Here is a 24,247-nt window from a genome sequence, read left to right on the forward strand (position 1 = left end):
GTAACATTTGTGAACATCAGCAATTTGGGGAAAAGTTTCCACACATCACATAATTTTCATCTAAATCAACAGGGAAAGAAGGTTATAGTAAGTGAAACAGCAACAGCACCACCACCACCATCATCATCATCACTATCATTGTCAAAAGCAGTAGCACCAACTGCAGCAGCAACAACAGCAATAGCAGCAGCAGAACCAACAACAACTGGAACAGCAGTACAGCACTGATTAAGGTCACTTAATGAAAATTTCTTATGGTTTCAAGCCAGGAATAAAATAAAAATGTGAAAAATCAGCCTGCAAACTCACAGATAAGTGAGATACTTTTTTAAAATTTAGGGTCTTGAAAGTAAAGCTGAGAAACTGGATGAATCATTGCCAGGAAATAAGTATTCTTTCCTATCTTCAACTTTTGTAGTCCTGTCTTCCTCAGCTGCATGTAATATTGTGGTATACTGTTAATTTTTACTTGTTGACCATCTAACTACAACTGAAAAAAAATTTTTCATGCCATGTGCATTTTGCCTTTACTCTCTGCAAGGGATCTTCAGTGGCCTGGAATATGTACATATTTTTACTATATTGTTTACATTTTAGGGCAATGTATACATAGGTTATAAACCATTCTGGTGGTTGATTTTTCTGTGGCATAGTGCTATTTTAAATTTTACTTAAGGTTCTGTGGATGATTTTCTGCATGTTGTGCTTTAGTTCCATTTTTGGCACTGTTCTTCATCTTATAATTGCCATTTAGGTTTTTGTTTTCTAAAGCACAACATGCAGAAAATCATCCACAGAACCTTAAGTAGACTTTAAAATATTACTATGCCACAGAAAAATCAACCACCAGAATGGTTTATAACCTATGTATACATTGCCCCAAAATGTAAACCAAGTAGTAAAAATATGTACATATTCCAGGCCACTGAAGATGTCTTGCAAAGAATGAAGGAAAACGCATATGGCACGGAAATTGTGTTTCGTTCAGTTGCAGTTAGATGGTCAACAAGTAAAAATTAACAATGCATTGTAATTTTTCCCTACGTTTATCTTAACACTGGCTTAAACCAGGACAAATAGAATACTATGTACCAGAGGGTTAAAAACAAGGAAGCAGTTTTTTGCAGATCTCGGTACCGTAATCGTGGTCCTGTTATCAACATTTCAAATGAAATAGAGTTTAGAGCAATAAATCTTAGTTGGGCATGTGTAGAGAAACAATTTGAAATTACTGGAATCATATGTGATGTAATGAAACTTATCTGAGTATGTATTTGCCATTCCCCTGACTCAGATGAAAAAATACTTTTAGATAATTTAGACAGTTTACTCTGCCACATAACAAAGTGGAAACAATATTTAACTATAATTGGGGGAGACTTCAATTTAAACTATGATATAACATATGACAAACCCGGTGTAAATAAGTTACTAAATATGCTAAGGAAGCACACTTTCCTTTCATGTCAATTCAGAACTGACAAGACTAAATGCGTGTTTAGGTAATGTTATTGTCAATTGTGCTCATGATATGAACTCCACCGGTGTAAAGGAATCTGATTTCTCAGACCACTCCATGTAAACAATAGAGTTAAGACACTGTTGAGCACTTTTTAATATACATGTGAAAGCTTTTAGAAACAATGTTTTATTAATTAATCAGTATGTGTATAACAAAAACTAAAAACCCCAGTACACGTAATAACCACCGAGTAAATGCAACACAATGGAGTAAACAAAAAAACTATCAATATCAATTTACAGATGAATGGAAAAACTGGCATAAGCCAACCTTGGGAAATATTAGTTTGGATTCTATAGAAATGTTGGAACATGTGAGGCAATACTGACCCTATGGCTCATCTTAGAAAATAGATTAAGGAACGATAAACCTATGTTTCTAGCATTTGTAGACTTTGAGAAAGCTTTTGACAATGTTGACTGGAATACTCTCTTTCAAATTCTGAAGGTGGCAGGGGTCAAAACAGGGAGCGAAAGGCTGTTTACAATTTGTACAGAAAACAGAAGGCAGTTACAAGAGTCAAGGGGCACGAAAGGGAAGCAGTGGTTGAGGAGGGAGTGGGGCAGGGTAGTAGCCTATCTCCAATGTTATTCAATCTGTATATTGCACAAGCAGTAAAGGAAATGAAAAAAAATTTGGAGTAGGAATTAAAATCCATGGAGAAAAAATAAAAACTCTGAGGTTTGCCTATGACATTGCAATTCTGTCAGAGAGCAAAGAACCTGGAAGAGCAGTTGAACAGAATGGACAGTGTCTTGAAAGGAGGATATAAAATGAACATCAACAAAAGAAAAATGAGGATAATGGAATGTAGTTGAATTAAATCAGATGATGTCGAGGGAATTAGGTTAGGAAATGAGACACTTAAAGTAGTAGATGAGTTTTGCTATTTGGGGAGCAAAATAACTGATGGTGGTTGAAGTAGGGAGGATATAAAATGTAGACTGGGTATGGCAAGGAAAGCATTTCTGAAGTAGAGAAATTTGTTGACGTCAAGCATAGATTTAAGGGTCAGGAAATATTTTCTGAGAGTACTTGTATGGGGTGTAGCAATGTACAGAAGTGAAACATGGACAATAAACAGTTTAGACAAGAATAGAATAGAAGCTTTCGAAACGTGGTGCTACAGGAGAATGCTGGGAAGAGGAATTTGTGGCACAACTTGACTAGAAGAAAGGATTGGTTGGTAGGACACATTCCGAGGCATCAAGTGATCATCAATTTAGTATTGGAGGGAAGTGCAGAGGGTAAAAAATCATAGAGGGAGACCAAGGCATGAATACACTAAACAGATTCAGAAGGATTTAGGTTGCAGTAGTTACTCAGAGATGAAGAAGCTTGTACAGGATAGAGTAGCATGAACGGCTACATTAAACTAGTCTCTGGACTGAAGACCACAACAACAACAAGATTAATTTACATATCACAACATGTCCCCTGAAACTGACATCTTCACACAGTATGAAGTCTAAGTGTATAATCACTCCTTCACTTATTTCACAAGACTACAGTTTCTTACACATGGTTCATGTATGGCATTGCTAAGTGGTTTTGTGAAAGCATTGGCTAACATTTCTTCAAAAACCAGATGTTCAACATTAATAACCACTGACTCAACATGCCTTGTTATAAAATGATACTTTATAGCTCTATGCTTTGATCTAGAGTTTTTCACTGGATTCTTGGCTAACTGAATGGCTCCTCTATTATCACAATACACTGTAACTTGCTTTATGACATTGCTTGGATCTACCTCAAAAATAAGTTAATTTAACCACAGTAAATCTTGAACAGTTGATGCCAAGGCCATATACTCAGCTTCATAGTTTTTTGTTTTCTACTAGACCACTAAATTAAAGAGTTTTGCAATTTTATGTATGAACCAGTTACTGTGTCTGTCATTGATTTTATTTCCCCAACCTGCATCACTGAAGGCCATTATTTCTCTGTTGCCATCTCTAGAAAATTTTAGCTTGTAATCCATAGTCTAGTACCTTCCGCCGTGGAAGTTGAACACGCGGCAGAACAAATGGACGTGGTCAGCCCATAGAGGGTTCCGCGCAGCGAGGGCACCACCACTAAGCCACGTGCCGACAGCGGCCAATAGCCGCTCCCTCTGGTTTTGTATATAGGGACCCACTCTGCCCTAGTCCAGCCAGTCTGGTACTCGCTCTGGATTTCGTTTCTATCTCGGCGGTACTGCGTTCTGGTCGTTGCGCGTTGTTGACATTTGCCTGACTCTGGTTCCGAGTGGATTTACGTTTGGTGTTTGGTGTTATGGTTTCCACAAGCCTCCATTGTGTATCTCTTCCTAGTTGTGTCACTCATAGTCGGTCATGGTCGGTTGTTGTAAGTTGTTGTTGGTCTGTCGTCCGACTCGTCCTGTGTTTACCCGGTGGTGCATGCTCCACCACCAGCGGCTTCCCCGACTGGCGTCTCCTGTCCGCAGCCCAAGGCGTTCCCGCTGTTGATTGTGGTTACTACACATAGTTCCCTTTAAATATCTAAACAATCTTTTTACTGGCAACCTATGAATCTTTTTAAAGTAATGATTATATCTGCTCAGGAGATTTAAAGCGAAACACATATCAGGTCTGATCCATCTGCTTCAAAGTCAAAACCAAGTTCAAGTGGTGTTGAGACCAGCTTGGATTCACTCATTCCAAATTTCTCCAAAACTTTTTTTGCATAGGATTTCTGGGATATCCAAATTTTTCCTTTACCATGATTCCATGTAATTTTCATACCTAGGCACTGGCGTATCTGTCCTAAATCTTTCATTTCAAGAAATATCTTCAAAGAACTTCTGAATTGGTCCAAAACACTTCTGTTAGTTGAGAATAATAACATATCATTGACATATAACGCTATGATGACTAGTTTGGTTCCATCTCTGTGAAAATAGATACATGGATCAGTGTCTGATCTGTTCAGTTCCAGTTTTCTTAACACCTCATCAATTTTTTGATTCCAGTTGTTACCAGCCTGTTAGAGTCCATAAACAGCTATCTTCAGCCCCAATACTTTTCCAAGAGTTGCAAAATTTACTGGTGGAAAGACATAAATTTCTTCCTTTAAGTCTCCATAGAGATAAGCAGTAGTGATGTCAACATGGTCAATCTCCAGCTTTTTTTCAAGCTGCCATAGACAAGAGATATCTAATAGATACATGCTTGACCAATGGTGCCAAGATTTCCTGATAATCAACACCTTGAACTTGAGCGCATCCTTTTACCACTAGGCATGCCTTAAATGCCTGGTTTACTGTTAGTCCCAGGTTTTATTTTTAACACCCACTTAGTCTTGAGTGCTCTGTCCCCCCTAGGTAGCTCTACTTCTTCAAATGTTTTATTACGAACTAGAGATGAAAATTCTTTCTTCATTGCCTTTTCCCATTTTTCATTATTTACCCCTTCCAAAGCTTCTTTGACATCAATGTCTTCACCTGGAAGTTCTTCTTTCAAATAGTAAGTAATGTGATCAGGCTTGCCTCGGGTTTTGGTTTTCTGTTTGACCTTTGAGTTTGGTTTTGATTCTCATGACCCTTGTCTTGAGCTTCAGTTTGTACTGAATCACTGTCAAAGGCATAAAAAGGTTGATTATCACTGTCATTTGATTTAACTACTTCTTCAGTTTGTGAAGTATTGACGTCCTGAAGAACCGTTTCTTGTTCCAATCATAAGGCATTTATAGTCTTAGGTTCCTCTGTCTTCGAACTTGAAAAACTCTCATCCTCAAGGAAATTTACATCCCTGCTGACAACTGCCTGGCCAGTCTCCCTATTGATGAAATGATAGCCTTTGGTTGCCTGACACTAGCCTACAAATGTCAACTTCTGTGACTTCTTATCCCATTTCTTGCGATGTGGTTTTGGAATGTGAACCATTGCACTGCAACCAAAAATTCTCAGATGTGGTAAACAATGCTTTCTCCTATGCCAAAGTTCATATGGCATCTAATTATATATTATGAAAATATATGAAAAGGAATTGAATTTGTGCGCGCACACATCTGTACGTGTGTGTGTGTGTCTATTGTTGACAAAGGCCTTAATGGCCAAAAGCCTTATTTATTTGTGACAGTCTTTCTGTTGTACCTATCTGCGACTCAGCATCTCTGCTATATAGTGGGTGGCTCCTTTCCTTTTCATAATATTGTTACATTCTATCCTGGATTATCTCCAAGTGTAGTGGATGGTGAACAATTTGACAGGTATGTAGCTGTAGACACAGCTTCAGCCCATACTCCTTTGGTAGGTTAGTATTGAACATCATAGTATGAGCCTTTTCAACCAATGTTCTGTTAGCTCTCTTGGCAGCACCATTTTGCTGTGGACTGTAACATACTGTAAGCTGGTGGATGAAACCCTCAGAAGCCAGAAATCCTTTTATTTCATCGTTGACATACTCCTTTCCGCTGTCAGACTGCAACTTCTTGATATTCCTGCCTGTCTACACCTCCACCATGGCTTTGAATTTTTTAAATATATATGTTACCTCAGATTTTTTCTTCAAGAAATAAACAAATTTGAGTCTTGAAAAATCATCAATAAAAGTGAGAGAATATTGATTTCCACCAACAGACGATGTCTCCATTTGCCCACACAAATCAGAATGTACTAAGTCTAAGATGTGTTTGGAATACCTTTTTGCTAGGTTTGAATGGAAGATGTGTTTTCCTATGATGCACAACTCACAGGGATCCTTAGCCACAATATCTTCATTTAGTCCTGTTGAAACCATTGGCAACTTCAGCATATTTTTTTGATTCATATGTCCTAGCCTGTGATGCCATAAGAATCCACTATCTCTTGTATAGTAGCATTGTTTCATTTCACTTGTATTTAAACAATAGATGCAATTCTTAGGCAATGCTTTGGCATTTAGTTCACCTTCTGCATTGTAGATGAAGCCACCTTTTTTGTTAAAAGTCACTTTATGCCCTTTGCTTACAATTTTACTAACTGAAAGCAAATTTACACATGAGTTTGGGATATGAATAATGACAGATGCTTCTACTTCTACTGTTATATCACCAGTGTAGAAGGTCAGATCAACACATCCAGTAGTCTCTGCTATGAAGCCATCACCACCCACACTGGTCGCTGAGCTATTACATAGCTTGACATTGTGAAGCTTCTTTCCATCATTAGTAATGTGAGTCAAGGCACAGGAATCTAAATACCACATATCCTCTCTGTGAAACCATTTGCCATCAACAGCAAGAAAATCTTATTTTGTTTTGTCTGTTTCCTAAATAAATATCCTCATTATTTTTTTAAGAGCTTCCTCCTTTTCGTCCTTGCTAGAACAATATTTAGCAATACAATTCGGTTTACTGCACTTGTAGCATTTAATAACACATTTAGTAGGCCTCTTCTTATTTGTATATAGAGCAGATTCTTCATTTCCATTTGTGTCTTTGGGTTTGATGTCTTGTAGCAGTTTCGCTTTAATAGAATCTCCCGTGATATGTGTGCCACTGTTATCAAGTGCCATGATCATAGACTGAAAATGTTCAGGTAATCCCGCCAGGAGCAAAGTTCCTATCCAGTCTTCATTCACCACAGACTTCATTTCATTTAAATTAAATGCAGTCATTATTATACAATCGCAGCAGTCATTTACCGACTTGCATTTATCTAATTTGGTAGTGATTAATGATCTAAGCAATCCCACTCTACATGTGAGTCCTCAGTCTTCAAATGCCTTTTCTAAGACCATCCAGGCTTCTGCTGCTGTCTTTGTGTCTCTTACATGGGAATAATTAATCTTGTTGATGAAAAGTATAATCCAGAAATGTGCCTTTTTGACTCTCTTCTTCCAAGAATTGTCCCATTTCGTCGGATCTGAAGGAGCATTTTCAACAAATCCCACAATTCGTCATGGACCAAATACACCTTCATGGCAAAATTTCAATGTCAAGTAATTTTCATGCCCAGTCAACTTTTCAACCACTGGAAGTCCAATTGAGACTGTACCATTCATTTTTAGCTTTGAATGAGAGAAAAAATATCAGCAGTTTGCATGCAAGAATGATCAGTTGGCAAAGTATGAATGATTAACAAACACGTAACTTCTGAACCAGCTCAGGATTTCCGTGGACGACTTCAATTTTAACATTTATAAAACCTTACCTTCACACCTGTGCTGGGCCCATAAACATTTGTTGGGCATTTTTTTAATATACACATGAAAGCTTTCTGAAACAATGTTTTATTAATTAATCAATATGTGATTAACAACAACTACACACCCCAGACCACATAATAACCACTGAGTAATTATAACAGAATGGAGTTAAAAAAATGTTGATATCAATTTACATGTCTTAACAGACACTTCATAAGAGGTGATGGGAACAAGGCTGCACGAAAGTTATCAGATTCCAATGCACAAACAATTTATGAAACATTCCACAACTACTTAATAGGTACGTTAAAAGCTAATATTGTTCCAAAGAAATAATTTAAAAAATAAGCTACTGCCGTTAAAATGCCTTGGCAAAGCAAATAATTCTAATCAAATTAAGGACATTCATATAACCATTAACAAACTGTATAAGAAAGAGCTACAATAGGCTAAACAAAGCTACAACACAGTGCCATTAACATATTCTATAAACTTTTTTCTCATAGAAGCAGTTTTTCCTGATCCTCTCAAACTATCCAAGGTGACTCCAGTCTTTAAGAAGGGTAGCAAATCAGATCCACCAAGCTATAGGCCAATTTCACTAATTCCAGTAATAAAAGTTTAAAACTCGTCAAATCATACCTTAATAAAAGGAAGCAAGTAGTGCGTTCAGGAAGTCATCTGTCAAACACACTAGGGCTTCAACACAGGGTGCTACAGTGACCTAAATTAGGACCACTTCAATTCCTTGTACATATAAACAACTTACCAAGGTACAGAGATGTAAAGATAAATATGTAGGAAGATGATAAATTTTTCTGTCTATAAACTACACATTTGATAATCTTGCTAGAAGTATGAATTTGGCAAAAGAAAATGCAGTATCATGGTTTAATGTGAATGGTCTACTTTTAAATGAGAAATAGATTGAGAATATGTGGTTGAGTCTAACAAAGACTGTAAAAATAGAAAAACAAAATGCAAAATTTTTAGGTATCATACTTGGCAATAAACTAACATGGAACTCTCATGTGGAACACATAGTAGTTAGGCTGTCAAGAGTTATATTACAGCTGAACAGACTTACGTGCTGTGTGACATCTGAATATGTAAGGACAGCATACTTTGCTTTTTTTCAATATGTTTTAGGGTATGAGTTAATACTCCAAGGAAACACAAAAAAAAGTATGAAATTCTGTTGATCCAGAAGAAAGCAATCAGATTAATGGCAAAGGTAGATAATAGGATACATAGTAAACGATTGTTCATTGAATACAGAATATTAACAGTTATTAATCTATATATTCTGGATAGTGTTAACCATATACTTGTTGAACTACCAAATTTAGGTGTAACAAATCAAAGGTATGACTACAGTACAAAAATCTGTACTTCTCTCCTCTTGCTACAAAACAGATTAGCAAAAACTAACAATAGTCATATGTACATGGCAATTAAAATATGTAATAAATTGTCTAAACATATCTCAAGCATGCCAGTCAAAGTATTTAAGGAAAAGTTACACAACTTCTCATTAACTAACTCATTCTATTCATTAGAAGAATTTTTAGAAATCCCAATATCAACTTAAATATGGAAAAATTTATAAAATTAATAGGTTAAGTGAACTGACAAAGTCTATTGTACACAATAATGCTGAATGACTAATAAAGAATCTGAATCTGAATCTGTATATGGTTGGTATATCTTGACACAGGTAATCTGCTTAATCCAAAAAATGTTTTAATTAATATTAATTGATAGGAACACTGATGCAAACACATTAATAACTTATAAGACACATTGACCTGTAAGATCTTTCACTGTTCTGAACAGAGCAAATTTATGATTCTCCTTTCCAAAATGTTGTTTTCATTCAAGAACAGTTAGCGATATTACATGTGAACAAAAAATATATACACTTAGACATTTTAGAAGAAATGGAGATTTTTGTGTCAAGACAGAACAACACTGATGGTGAATTTCTCATCTGGTGTTTGCTGTACTGCCTTCCTGAAATACTACTAATGCCTGGCACTTAGCTGCAGTATCCAAATGCTGTCATGTGCCATCCTCTCCATCCTAGCATGTTATGTGGAATTGGTATCCTAACAGCTAAACAACTTACCAAAAACAATGCTACCTAGATGTAACTGTGCATCTCACATTCATTTTTAATAATGAATATAAATGAAAGATTACTTTATTTCACTTAACCCACAATATCCTTGTTTAGTGTATTCAGATAACATAAACACTATTCAAAAAATTTAAATTATACATATGTCATGCAAATACAATAGAGAGACTTACATTGCACAAAAAACTTGTCAATTTCAATGAAGAGGCGTCTCTGGTCACGAAGCAACATTGGAAGACCCCTTTCATCAAACTTTGGTGCCATGAAAATTCTCACAGTACCTATTCTTGGAGGTCCACTGTTATCAACCTAAAAAAATTAACAGAAACATTTAAAATTAAATGCAGGGTTGATAGCTTCTGGAACAATGGGCTCCTTCTTCATGGAGGAAAGATGAATTGCTTGGTGGAGTATGGAAAGTGAAGGGGAATAAGTCACACAGATAAGACAAAAGTATCAACAGGACTAGGAGTTTGAAGATAGTTAATTAGTAAGTACTGCACCAGTTTCACTTCAGAGTGATAGGAAGAATGGTGCAAGAAGTCAAGATAGGTTAGAAGAGGAAAAGAAAATGAAAGATGAAAAGAATACCATAGCTTAAGAATATAAAGAAAGAAAAAAAGGGAAAGAGGGAGGGGAAGCAAAGAGAGGGGAAAAACAAAGAAGTACTGCTATAATGTGCGGGAGAAAGCGTAAAGAATGAAATAGCATAAATTTCTAATAAAACACCATAAAGAAATAGAAGGGGGGGGGGGGGCTCAGGCTAATGAGATTAAGTTTAGGAGTGTGAGAGAATGTATTGGATGGCAAGTCCCCGTCTCTTGAGCTCAGGGAAGCTAGTGCTGATTGAGGTTGGGGGGTGAGAAGGAGAGGGGGAGGGGGTAGGAGGGGTAGGGGGGAGGGTGATGCAAATGGCCCACGTGTTACAGCAGGCACCCAGATCCTTGGAGCAGAGCATAGAGCATGGTGAAAAACTAAGTAATGGATATCACAAGCAAATGGTTCTTCCATGTCCATTAATGCCTGCTGTCAACTGTATGTCTCTGTACAGACAGCTATGTAGCAAATCCATCAAACAAAAAAATGGTTGCACTACATTTAATGTTGTAAATGGTGGTGGCTTCTGCATTGATACAAGTATTTTCATGGGAATGACTGCAGAGGTAGGAACTTTACGGATAGAGGTGGTGGTTTGTGAATATCTCACAGTTTAACAAGGACATAGTCTGAGTTAGGAGGGTAACAGATGGCAGGTGGTGTGGAGAATAATAGTGGGAGATGGTTTCATTTCAGGACTGCACTTCAGAAAGACATAGCCCTTGTGGGTTAATCTGCTGAGACAATTAAGGCCTGGGTGTGCACCGGTGATTGGAGGGAGGGAGGGGGGAGGAAGAGGAGGGAGGGAGAGGGTATCACCTGCCCCTTAAAGCTAATGAGAGAGAGCAAGAGAAAGAGAAGTGGAGGGAAGGGGCAACTACCTGGGAGGTTAACTGAATTCTGATGCAAGCCTCTTTGACATGGAAGTGAGCAACTGGGAAATAGAGCAAGCTCGAAGCTTTCCCTCTGCTCTTATGGCACTCCTAGTAATAGCTACATTTATTTCTCTTTCCTAAGTTCCATTTAAATATAGTTATCCACAATGAATTTATGTAGTGTGTACCCAAATCTGTAAAAATTTTATTCAGACTATATGTTATGTAAAGTCAGTATCAGGAGTTAATTGTCAATATAACAAAACCAATTGAAATAAATTTAATTTCTTTACCAATTGAAATAAATTTAATTTCTTTACCAATTGAAATAAATTTAATTTCTTTACCAGCTTCGAGCACTTAGTGCCCTTCTTTGGAAGGATAAACTTATTGCATTGTTTGCGAGTGTCAACTATAATACATATACAGCACAATGCTATGGTCTGTACAAAATTACAGTAGTATATTTAGGTTTACTGAAAACTGTGTTAATGAAGGATAACTAATAATTGATAATAGCACATTTTGAGTGCGCTACTCCATAATTTTGTAAACATTGATGTATACCACTAGTAAGCTGTGACTCCAGACTTTATTGTAACGTGTTTTCATTTTCCCGAAGGTAATTAATTTAACACATAGTTAATATTAAAGTCAGGGAACACCCAAAACTACTGTCGCCTATACCTGCTCAATTCCCAAGTTCAACACAATACTTTTGTCGTCCTACATTTTCTGGACCAAATGACATCCATCATTAATCAATTAAGTCACTAATTAAGAATTTGCATAAGTTACAATAATTTCCAATACTGTATTCCCAAATAGGTAATTCGCAGGATAGACACACAAAATAGTTCTGTAATTTTTTTTACTTTGTTAACTAACACGTAATTATGTACACTGGATTATTGCCTCAATATTTAGTTCATCAGCTTTAATAAATTTCAGCACAGAAGTTTTAGGAAAAATTATGTAGTTTCCAAAATTCCATAATATTTTTACACCAGTTTATTAACACCCTTCCCTCTCAAAAATCATCAACCTGACACCACACACCCGTATGACTGAGTCTCTGTGTTGGTGTTCATGATTATGTAATGGAGTTGAGCCTAGAAAAAGTTTAATGAAAGTTTTATTTTTTCATACTAAATTCTCCAGTGAGAAAAATAAAAGTTGGTCCACCATAATATCTGGAACAATTCACTTGTCCTTGTCAGTTCTTTTGTCAACAACATGTATGTGTGAAATATCTATGGGAAATTCTTTGTTTATTGCAAAAATAAACAATGTTCACCAAACTATACTTCGTAAATATTTTTGTTCTGTGCCACACTAATTGTTTATGGTGACTTCAGCTGTCTGTTTCTATAAACTGTGATTTATGAAATGAGGAGAGCCAAAGTAAGTATTCCCACTAAAACTATCACTGGATAGTGGTCTAGCTTCTTTCTTTTTAAGTATGAATGGAAGCATTAGAGGTGTTTTTATAGTCAGTTTAAAGATAATAAAAGTGTGCCAACATGGAACTAAAAAACGCTGGTGTTGCATTCATTATTGTATAACATCTTTCAATACCCAAAAGTTTTCAGTGTTGAGATGATGACCTGGAGGCAGAGGTGCTACTGGGAATGAGAAGATGAGACCCAAACCAGGTTAGTACTGCTTCACATAGTTTTGGCCTAGCAAAAGGGCTCAGGAAATTTTTTTAATAGGGAACAGGAGTTAAAAACTTAATATAATGTTATTGTCACTATTGACTTTTATTATATACGGAAACCTTTACCAAAGAGAGTGAATATAACATTTAGCATGAATATCAGAAATGGTACAGGTAACTAACTACAAATATTACAAAATTTTAATTGTACTTTCTCTGTATAACAGGCCAACTATGAAAACTGTGGCAATACTCAAAAATGCTACGATAAAAATACAGCCTTCACTATGGTCTATACTACTTCCCTTATCTAGATATAAGTAAATATTCTGTTTCAAAACTATATTGTAGCCTAATGGTATGAGGTGTGTGAGAGATTTAGAAATTTTAACACAAGTTATGAAACAAGCTTAGCGTCATTGTAAGCTAAGAATGAAAATTTATGAGGTAAAAGAAACATCACCAAAAGAGATAACACGTGACTATGGACTGCCTCACACAAGTAACTATTGTACAACTAATAACAAAATCAATATTAAATTTGACAAGTAGCCCGCATTATCCTTGAAGTATTTTAGTTATAAAGCACTTACCAAAAATTGAGTGATAAATGGTGCATGTTGCAAATGAGTGAACCGAACTAGTACCGAGCCTCTTGGTGCGAAATCCAATCCTCTTGAAAGATCTATATCATTTTGTTGCCAGAATGTGAGAAATTCATTCTTTGATACATTCTGTGACATAACTTCCACAGCAGCAACTCGAACTCCATCAAAGTTGAGCTGCATGTTACAAAATAAAAAAGCTGTTAGAACAATGGAACTATGTAACACAGTATTACAGTAACCAGGAATTTTGTTTATCTAACTACTATTGAGATGCCCTACTTGATTTTTCTGTTTAATTTTTGCTCTTTTACATGAACAACATAATGGATAAATAATTACTGGCAGAGTGAGGGAGTAATGATAAGATACAGTTGTTACACAGAAATATCAAAATGGATTCCTGGGTGCTGAAACCCCACAGACTTTTTCTAGAGCAGGAAAGAAAAAGAGAGGGATGAACTTCTGCATCATCAGAAATTTATTCAGTAATATCACAATCACAAAATGCTATACAGACAATAAAAATAAACCACTGTGTTTCTATATGAGATGTGTAGGTTTACTAGCAGTCTCCAGCATAAAATGGGCATTTTTTTCTTAAATAAAAGTTAACAGGTCAAACATTACAATTTCATTTATTGCTTTTATGAACAATTTAAGCTTATGCTATTCAGTGCAGAGTTATTTGATTTAATCACTATGTCAATTCTGAGCCTGAAGTTTATGATAGCTGTGATTCTTCCTTGCCTACATTTTCAATTGAGACATTGCAGAGATTTAACATTTATTGGACACTAACTGACACTATCTAAAGTAGTCCAAATTATACAAAAGTGGAATGTATGGACATCAAGGCTATTTCAGCCAAAATATGTACAACATATGTTTATTGCAACATTTTGATCATATAACTCGTGTGTTGGTGCACAGCCTACAAGGAGATGTACAAAGTAATTTTCTCCCTAAATCATATAACAATCTTTGGTATTGTTGTTACTTCAGTTCACCTGAAGTCTAAACAAAAATAAATAAAACTTTGCAATTTGATACTGACCACACCTTTAGCTGTCAAGAATCTATAAGCAAGCTGCAGAAAACATAATTTAATATAATTGGATAGGTAATAAATCTACTCACCAAGAAGCAGCAGGTGAACACACATAAAAAGAGTTTTAAGTATGCAGGCTTTTGGAGCCAGTGGCTCCTTCTTCTGGCAGAAGGGCGGAAGGGGAAGGGAGACTGTGAAGGAAAAGGACTGGAGAGGTTTAGGTGAAGAGTTAGAGTTTGGAAAAGTCACCCAGAAGCTCGGGTCAGGGGAGGCCTACTGGACAGGATGAGAAGGAAAGGAGTCTTTTTTTTTATCCAGTTACATTATTTATATCTTAAGAACATTAATTAGTGTATTTCATATCTTTACTGCATCTGTAGCATAGGCTCTCACTTAAAATCTCATCTGATAAGCATGCTCTCACGCAATATTTGCATCAATTGCTTTATAGGCTGCTAAGGGTTCTCTGAAGAGAGCTTTTGGGCACTTGGAACAACTTCAATGAAATTTCAAGTATGATAGGAAGTTTGTTTAGAGTTGACAGCCATCCTGGTGAAGGCATTCGAATATCATAGCTTTTTATTACATTTTCCTCTTGCTCATTTTGGATGTGTGCCTATTTGTGATAACATAGCAAGTTTGCATAATCCAAATAATAAATGTCTAATACTAGAAGAGATACAATCCAAAACTTATAAGAGTTTTGGTAGAGCAGTTAGGATGACTTCCTTTAGTTTATCTAAAGACTGTCTGATTACTGAATTTCAATGGTGGCAAACGAAATATTGTAATTAATTTTTTTTTTCATTCTTTGGTTGTGAATATTACTTGTAAACCCCTGAAGGAAAGAATTATATTCCCTTCTTTACAGGAAAGGGGGTATATGCCTAAGAGGTGTGCTAGTTAAGAAAATGGCCGTACGTGAAGGGGTGCGCTGGAAGAATCATGGGGGCTGGTTGTAATATACTAACCCCAAAAGTTAACGACTATATTAAAATTCAAAACAGGCTAATACCTCTTAATCGAAGAGGGTCTGGACTGGATGGATCATGGATGGCTGGCAACCTTTGTTTGACATCATCCAACGGTGTGGGAAAAACGCTTCAATGGCGTGCTTCGCAAATTGGCCTAGTAGTCCTGGCACACACTGCACATCACTGCAGTATTTGCACTAGACTGCATGCAGTATTCCAACTGCTGATACCAGGGAGAGGAATTGGGCATCTGGCATCAGACTCTGTACTCCTGTAGGCAGTAGAACTACCTCAAGAAGATGCAGCTCAGGAAGGTGGCGTGGGAAAAATGCAGTAGCACTCATCTCTTTAAAAGGATCGTGACAGGACAACAGCAATGAGTGCAGGATAAGTGTTCTGTGGTTCATGCATACCCTGGCAAAGTGTGGTGGACAGCAACACAGATCATGTGGTGTTGCAAGGGCAAGCTGCTAAATGCACGGCCAGGGATGCTGCCTCGTCGGAGCGGAACAAGAGGCTGGTCGAGTGATGGTTTGACATGCCCAGCATCCAGAAAGCATGGCCGTCTTAAGTTCTCCCTACAGCAGAAGCGACCAGTGAGGGTGGTGTGTGGCTGGTTTCTGGTCTATGCAGCCTGTCATCTTCTGCTACAGATGGAGGCAAGGGAAGAAGTCACCACATAGTTCCCTCCTTTTGAGAGTAAAACACCGGTGTCAACTGTACAGAGGGATGCTTGAAGGTGACTGACAATGCTTGCTGTGGGGCATGCATGGGTTGTTGCTGGTGTGCTCATGCTACGGTTTCCAGTGAAAGCAGGGGCAGGGGCAGATCCTGCACATGGTGTAGGGAGCATGAGAAGTAGTGTCACTGCTCCAATGGTGCAGGTGCTAGTGGCAGTGGTGATAACACTCTGTTGAGCATGGCGGGCACCTGTGCGGGGGAAACGAGGGGGGTAGGGGGGTAGTGCGCTGGCGGCATCAGGGTCCCAGGTACTGGGAGGTGTGTCACTCATGTAGTCAGTTGGTGGTGGACCAGAGGCAGTGTCAGCTGGTGGTGTGTCGGACATGGTGCCGGGGGTGGCATCAGCCAGTGGCACATCAGGAACACCAGAGAGGACGGTGTTGGCCTGCATTGTATCGGGCGCATTGTTGATGGAGCTGTGGCTAGATCAATAGTAGATAAGGGTAACTCTACCTCGAAGGTGCTGAGCTCATTGCTTGGAGGGGGCTCTAGGATGTAGGCTGGCTTGAGCCTATCTGTGGAGATGGTTGTCATGACCCATTCAGATGAATGGGGAATGTGTTGTCCCCACGCTGAAACATTGTGGGCCCAAATACTGAGGGCGTATTGGCGGTTGGTATGCATCCACCCGATGCATGACATGTGTGCATGCTGTGAAGTCATGGCGGATGAAGGTATGATGCACATTCTGCCACTGCAGTGGTGTGCTGGCCATTGTGGCTGAGCAGTTCTCAGCGCTTCAGTCTGGGACCGTGCGACCGCTACAGTCGTAGGTTCGAATCCTGCCTCAGGCATGGATGTGTGTGATGTCCTTAGGTTAAATAGGTTTAAGTAGTTCTAAGTTCTAGGGAACAGAAGAATGCTGAAGATAAGGTGGGTAGATCACGTAACTAATGAGGAGGTATTGAATAGGATTGGGGAGAAGAGAAGTTTGTGGCACAACTTGACTAGAAGAAGGGATCGGTTGGTAGGACATGTTTTGAGGCATCGAGGGATCACAAATTTAGCATTGGAGGGCACCGTGGAGGGTAAAAATCGTAGAGGGAGACCAAGAGATGAATACACTAAGCAGATTCAGAAGGATGTAGGTTGCAGTAGGTACTGGGAGATGAAGAAGCTTGCACAGGATAGAGTAGCATGGAGAGCTGCATCAAACCAGTCTCAGGACTGAAGACCACAACAACAACAACAACAAGTTCTAGGGGACTGATGACCTCAGATGTCAAGTCCCATAGTGCTCAGAGCCATTTGAACCATTTTTTTGCAGTGGTGTTGGCCGCAGTTGGGCCATGTGGACCTGGATCTGCTGTACAAGATCAGGGATGATGCTGTCAGGAAGGAGTGGGGTCACTTCCAAAAACACGCCGGAGTGGCAAACGGCTGTCCATATACCAGCTCAGCAGCCAAAGTTCCCAAGTAAGTTTTGCGTGTGATCTAGAGGCTGGAACTACCGGGGCAGGGCAGCAGATCATTCAGAAAAATAGCATGTGAGGGTAGCTTTAAGTGTGGGGTGGAACTGCTCCACCATGCCATTAGCTGCAGGGTGGTATCTGATGGTATTGTGAAAATTGAAGCCAGAGGTGGCTGCCAGAGATCAGAAGAGGGCCAAGGTGAACTTGTAGTGCCTCGAGAATTTTGGGGTAAATTCTAGAGACACTCGGTCTTCCACCATCTCGAACACTCAATATTTTAAGTATGAGTGTTGGAGAGTGGAAATGTGTCTACCATGCCACCAGTTTTTGTGTGTGCAGGATGGACATGTATCGGGAGAATACTGCAATCGTGTTTGTCGAAGTATGTTAAATTAAATCCTATTAAGAGTGATTCACTGTCTGCAACAATACTTTCTCGAGGTAGGTAAACCAAAATGATTTCTTACAGACAATGGGCCACAATTTGTCAGTAATGAATTTAAATAATTTTTAGTGTGGGAAGGCGTTCATCAAGTACTAATATCCAACTATAAACAGTCTTCCAATCCAAGTGAAAAGGTTATGAAAGAAGTTGGGAAATTATGCTGCACCTATTGCCATGAAAAACATATGTCATGGGAATTGATAGTAAAGACTTTGAGCTTATTTTAAATGAATTACTGCATTTATCAACTGAATTAACACCTTTGGAAGTAACAGACCAACACGTTGTGGGAGAACCTCTTATTAAATGTTTTACTTGGCCGGAACAACCTATTGTTGATGACAAATTTAATCAAACAATAGTTTCTAAGAACTTGGTTGAAAGGGCACAACAATGAGTAAGTAGACAAAATGAAAAAGCTATTGAACCTCAATACAAGGTCAATGACCTGGTTCTAGTAAAACAGCATCTTCAGAGCTCTTCCCTGAAGAAGGAGACACATAAATTTTTCCAAAAGTATGAAGGACCTTACCGAGTACAAGTGGTGATACATCCCAAAGCCTTAGCTTTAGTAGGTCCTATAACAGGATCAGAAAAAGGAAAATACAATGTTAAAGACATAAAGTTGTATATCTCCCAGGGATGTTAACATTCTGTGTTAATGGGTGGAGTGATGACCTAGTTGTTTTCGGTGTTTCTTCTGTGCTATTTTTTCCTGCACTGAATTCCCTTCAAATCTTAAACTATTTTGTAATCTATTCTTGGATTCTTAAACTATCCTATAATTTTAGCACATAGAAAACTGGATATGACAACAAAGTAGAAAACTTAAGAGAATCACAGATGAACAATGATCTCAAAACATGAAATGAAATGAATAAAATATTATTTGAGTGAAAGGTATAATATGATGACACTATTTAAACTGAGTAATGTCTAGATGACATAAAATAAACACAGTATTTTATGTGTGTATAAAATATAGTGTAAATTGATTAACTAAACAACTACTTGATTGTAGTGTATAATTTTCTATTTTTATAGAATATTTTTACCTTTTATGAGGTGTGATGTAAAGCAGAGGGTTTGTATTAGTTTTGGAAGTGGTGGGTAGTGTAAATACAAACATGGCTAACATAGAACAGACACCACACCTTCCAAATGACCCTCGCAAACAAGTGTGACTGATTCTTCACCATTTGCCATTCCATAGGGGTTTCTAAGATTTTCTTTGGGGACTTCAAAGGTGAAGGTGAGAATGTCCATTCTGTAGGAGACGTTTAACACCATACCTCCTCCGGCTTCTCACTCAAGTACTGGCAAAGTAGGGATCCTGGGGAAGGGGGGTGGGTGGGTTTCCTGTCTTTGGGGTTATCTTCTTTCTCTTCTTAGATCTTAGCAACCATTTCTACTTTTTGCTTTCTTACTTCTCATCTGACTACTGGTCTATCTTTCCCTCTTTACATATATCTAAAGACAAAGATGATGTGACTTACCAAACGAAAGTGCTGGCAGGTCGATAGACACACAAACAAACACAAACATACACACAAAATTCGAGCTTTTGCAACCTAAGGTTGCTTCATCAGGAAAGAGGGAAGGAGAGGGAAAGACAAAAGGATGTAGGTTTTAAGGGAGAGGGTAAGGAGTCATTCCAATCCCGGGAGCGGAAAGACTTACCTTAGGGGGAAAAAGGACAGGTATACACTCGCACACACACACATATCCATCCGCACATACACAGACACAAGCAGATATTTGTAAAAGCAAAGAGTTTGGGCAGAGATGTCAGTCGAGGCGGAAGTACAGAGCAAAGATGTTGTTGAAAGACAGGTGAGGTATGAGCGGCGGCAAATTGAAATTAGCAGAGATTGAGGCCTGGCGGATAACGAGAAGAGAGGATATACTGAAGGGCAAGTTCCCATCTCCAGAGTTCTGACAGGTTGGTGTTAGTGGGAAGTATCCAGATAACCCGGACGGTGTAACACTGTGCCAAGATGTGCTGGCCGCGCACCAAGGCATGTTTAGCCACAGGGTGATCCTCATTACCAACAAACACTGTCTGCCTGTCTCCATTCATGCGAATGGACAGTTTGTTGCTGGTCATTCCCACATAGAATGCGTCACAGTGTAGGCAGGTCAGTTGGTAAATCACGTGGGTGCTTTCACACGTGGCTCTGCCTTTGTTCGTGTACACCTTCCGGGTTACAGGACTGGAGTAGGTGGTGGTGGGAGGGTGCATGGGACAGTTTTTACACCGGGGGCGGTTACAAGGGTAGGAGCCAGAGGGTAGGGAAGGTGGTTTGGGGATTTCATAGGGATGAACTCAGAGGTTACGAAGGTTAGGTGGACGGCGGAAAGACACTCTTGGTGGAGTGGGGAGGATTTCATGAAGGATGGATCTCATTTCAGGACAGGATTTGAGGAAGTCATATCCCTGCTGGAGAGCCATATTCAGAGTCTGATCTCCAGTCCCGGAAAGTATCCTGTCACAAGTGGGGCACTTTTGTGGTTCTTCTGTGGGAGGTTCTGGGTTTGAGGAGAAGAGGTGGCTCTGGTTATTTGCTTCTGTACCAGGTCGGAAGGGTTACATATTCATATACTTCTATCACTCAAGTCCTTCTTATTTTCCATGGTTTTCAATAACCTTCAACTTATTTCATATAAGTAGGCCAAAGAATCAGGATACACAGACACACTTACGCATACACACAAGGAAACACGAAGACACAAACAATGAAAGTACAGATAAAAATGATGTAAGAACCATCAAGTGTTGTAGGGGAGGAATGTGCACATCGAGAAGTATGCACACATGGCTGTTTGTTGTGACAGTTCTACATCACCTAGTTACTTGAGAAAACTATCATGCAGATATTTATTAATATGTATATATAGGAAATATATGTATAAGAACAATGACAATTCTATACAGCATATGTACATAAGGATATAAAAACTATGACAATTCCACATCAGGGATACATAAGAAGAAAGTGTGAGTAAATACATAAGAAGGAAGTGTGAGTAGTTAAGGAGAGCATAAGCCAAGGAGGGACTAATGGCATAAGCCAAGGACAAACTAATGAGCATAAGCCAAGCAGGAACTAATTGTGATAATTATTCAGGAATGTCAGTTGAACATTTTTTCTGACGATTTGTAGGAGAGTGGGACAAGTATAGCATAAGTAAAAGTATGATATATTGAATAATATATATATATATATATATATATATATATATATATATATATATATATATATATATATATATATATTTTCCACGTAGGAAATATATATCTAAAAACAAAGATGATGTGACTTACCAAATGAAAGTGCTGGCAGGTCGACAGACACACAAACAAACACAAACATACACGCAAAATTCAAGCTTTCGCAACAAACTGTTGCCTCATCAGGAAAGAGGGAAGGAGAGGGAAAAACGAAAGGATGTGGGTTTTAAGGGAGAGGGTAAGGAGTCATTCCAATCCCGGGAGTGGAAAGACTTACCTTAGGGGGGAAAAAAGGAAAAAAGGACGGGTATACACTCGCACACACACACATATCCATCCACACATATACAGACACAAGCAAACATATTTAAAGACCATATATATATATATATATATATATATATATATATATATATATATATATATATATACACTCCTGGAAATGGAAAAAAGAACACATTGACACCGGTGTGTCAGACCCACCATACTTGCTCCGGACACTGCGAGAGGGCTGTACAAGCAATGATCACACGCACGGCACAGTGGACACACCAGGAACCGCAGTGTTGGCCGTCGAATGGCGCTAGCTGCGCAGCATTTGTGCACCGCCGCCGTCAGTGTCAGCCAGTTTGCCGTGGCATACGGAGCTCCATCGCAGTCTTTAACACTGGTAGCATGCCGCGACAGCGTGGACGTGAACCGTATGTGCAGTTGACGGACTTTGAGCGAGGGCGTATAGTGGGCATGCGGGAGGCCGGGTGGACGTACCGCCGAATTGCTCAACACTTGGGGCGTGAGGTCTCCACAGTACATCGATGTTGTCGCCAGTGGTCGGCGGAAGGTGCACATGCCCGTCGACCTGGGACCGGACCGCAGCGACGCACGGATGCACGCCAAGACCATAGGATCCTACGCAGTGCCGTAGGGGACCGCACCGCCACTTCCCAGCAAATTAGGGACACTGTTGCTCTTGGGGTATCGGCGAGGACCATTCGCAACCGTCTCCATGAAGCTGGGCTATGGTCTCACACACCGTTAGGCCGTCTTCCGCTCACGCCCCAACATCGTGCAGCCCGCCTCCAGTGGTGTCACGACAGGCGTGAATGGAGGGACGAATGGAGACGTGGCGTCTTCAGCGATGAGAGTCGCTTCTGCCTTGGTGCCAATGATGGTCGTATGCGTGTTTGGCGCTGTGCAGGTGAGCGCCACAATCAGGACTGCATACGACCGAGGCACACAGTGCCAACACCCGGCATCATGGTGTGGGGAGCGATCTCCTACACTGGCCGTACACCACTGGTGATCGTCGAGGGGACACTGAATAGTGCACGGTACATCCAAACCGTCATCAAACCCATCGTTCTACCATTCCTAGACTGGCAAGGGAACTTGCTGTTCCAACAGGACAATGCACGTCCGCATGTATCCCGTGCCACCCAACGTGCTCTAGAAGGTGTAAGTCAACTACCCTGGCCAGCAAGATCTCCGGATCTGTCCCCCATTGAGCATGTTTGGGACTGGATGAAGCGTCGTCTCACGCGGTCTGCACGTCCAGCACGAACGCTGGTCCAACTGAGGTGCCAGGTGGAAATGGCATGGCAAGCCGTTCCACAGGACTACATCCAGCATCTCTACGATCGTCTCCATGGGAGAATAGCAGCCTGCATTGCTGCGAAAGGTGGATATACACTGTACTAGTGCCGACATTGTGCGTGCTCTGTTGCCTGTGTCTACGTGCCTGTGGTTCTGTCAGTGTGATCATGTGATGTATCTGACCCCAGGAATGTGTCAATAAAGTTTCCCCTTCCTGGGACAATGAATTCACGGTGTTCTTATTTCAATTTCCAGGAGTGTATATGTGTGTGTGTGTGTGTGTGTGTGTGTGTGTGTGTGTGTGTGTGTGTGTGTGTGTGTGTGGTGTATATTGGAAGCATAGGAGTGGAAGCGTAATGGAGGGCTCTAAGGGATTAAATCAAGTATTAAGAAGTGAGTGTTAAGTGTGAAACAGATTTAGTTTCCAGACAATATTTAATTATAGTGTACATAAAGATGTATACAAGGGTAATGAACCATGATGCCTACTCAGGAAGGATAAGGAGAGCACACCCAGCATGTATTGGATATAAAAGGGCAGGTAGACAGACCTAAGAAAGGCTGACCTATACTGTGCAGACAGAGGCACCAAGAAGGGGATTGACCTGTAGCATAGAAAAATAGGAATTAAAAAGGGGCATACCTGCCAAAAACAGAAGGAGAAAGGGTACTCATAGGACCAACCTGTATGTAAGGCATAGGTACTGTTCCTAGAGGGAAAGGACAGTATTGTGACAAAAGTCACAAAATTTTGTAGAGATTATTCTGGTAAGTTTGGATTCTCTATTCCACTAGCATTGTTATGTTTTATGTTTATGAGTGTCGGAGAGAACACTTTCATTTTCTCAGAGTACCTCCAGACTGCAAGCTATGGTAGATAATGAAACTAATCCGTACTAAAGAAAAACCAGTACAGAGAAGTAGAGTAAAGAATGAGACAATTAAGTGTCTATGACACATGAAGTTGGTGATTGGAAATCAAGAATGTCGTCCACATGACTCCTAGATATAAAAGTACTAACTCCAATAGTAGGTGAAATGCTCAGAGAGTTAATTATCAAAACGAAGAAAGCAGAGCTAGATACTAAGTGCACAATTACTAGAAGAAATATAATGTATACTAATTAAAATGTGAATTAGTGTTATGGGAGATATTAATGTACGTGATAAATATGTATAAAATGTCACACATTAGAGCTAAAGGGAGGGATATGTAGTGCCTCAAGAATTTCGGGGTAAATTCTAGAGATACTTGGTCTTCCACTGACT

General features: G+C 39.3%; 1 protein-coding gene and 1 long non-coding RNA gene across 2 annotated transcripts in view; one reads left to right on the forward strand and one right to left on the reverse strand.

Moving 5' to 3' along the window:
• Window positions 1–24,247, forward strand: part of LOC126418944 (uncharacterized) — a 76,098-nt gene that overhangs the window by 51,502 nt on the left and 349 nt on the right. The window lies entirely within an intron of this gene.
• The window catches only part of LOC126418943 (phenoloxidase 2-like), a 233,575-nt gene that overhangs the window by 47,975 nt on the left and 161,353 nt on the right, over window positions 1–24,247 (reverse strand). The window contains exons 10-11 of the mRNA XM_050085979.1: window positions 13,519–13,707; window positions 9,967–10,102 (exon numbers count right to left, since the gene is read on the reverse strand). Of these exons, the coding sequence (XP_049941936.1) occupies window positions 9,967–10,102; window positions 13,519–13,707 (325 nt within the window). The remainder of the gene's footprint in view (window positions 1–9,966; window positions 10,103–13,518; window positions 13,708–24,247) is intronic.

This window comes from Schistocerca serialis, chromosome 9 (genome assembly GCF_023864345.2).
Source record: "Schistocerca serialis cubense isolate TAMUIC-IGC-003099 chromosome 9, iqSchSeri2.2, whole genome shotgun sequence".
Classification (NCBI taxonomy): domain Eukaryota; kingdom Metazoa; phylum Arthropoda; class Insecta; order Orthoptera; family Acrididae; genus Schistocerca; species Schistocerca serialis.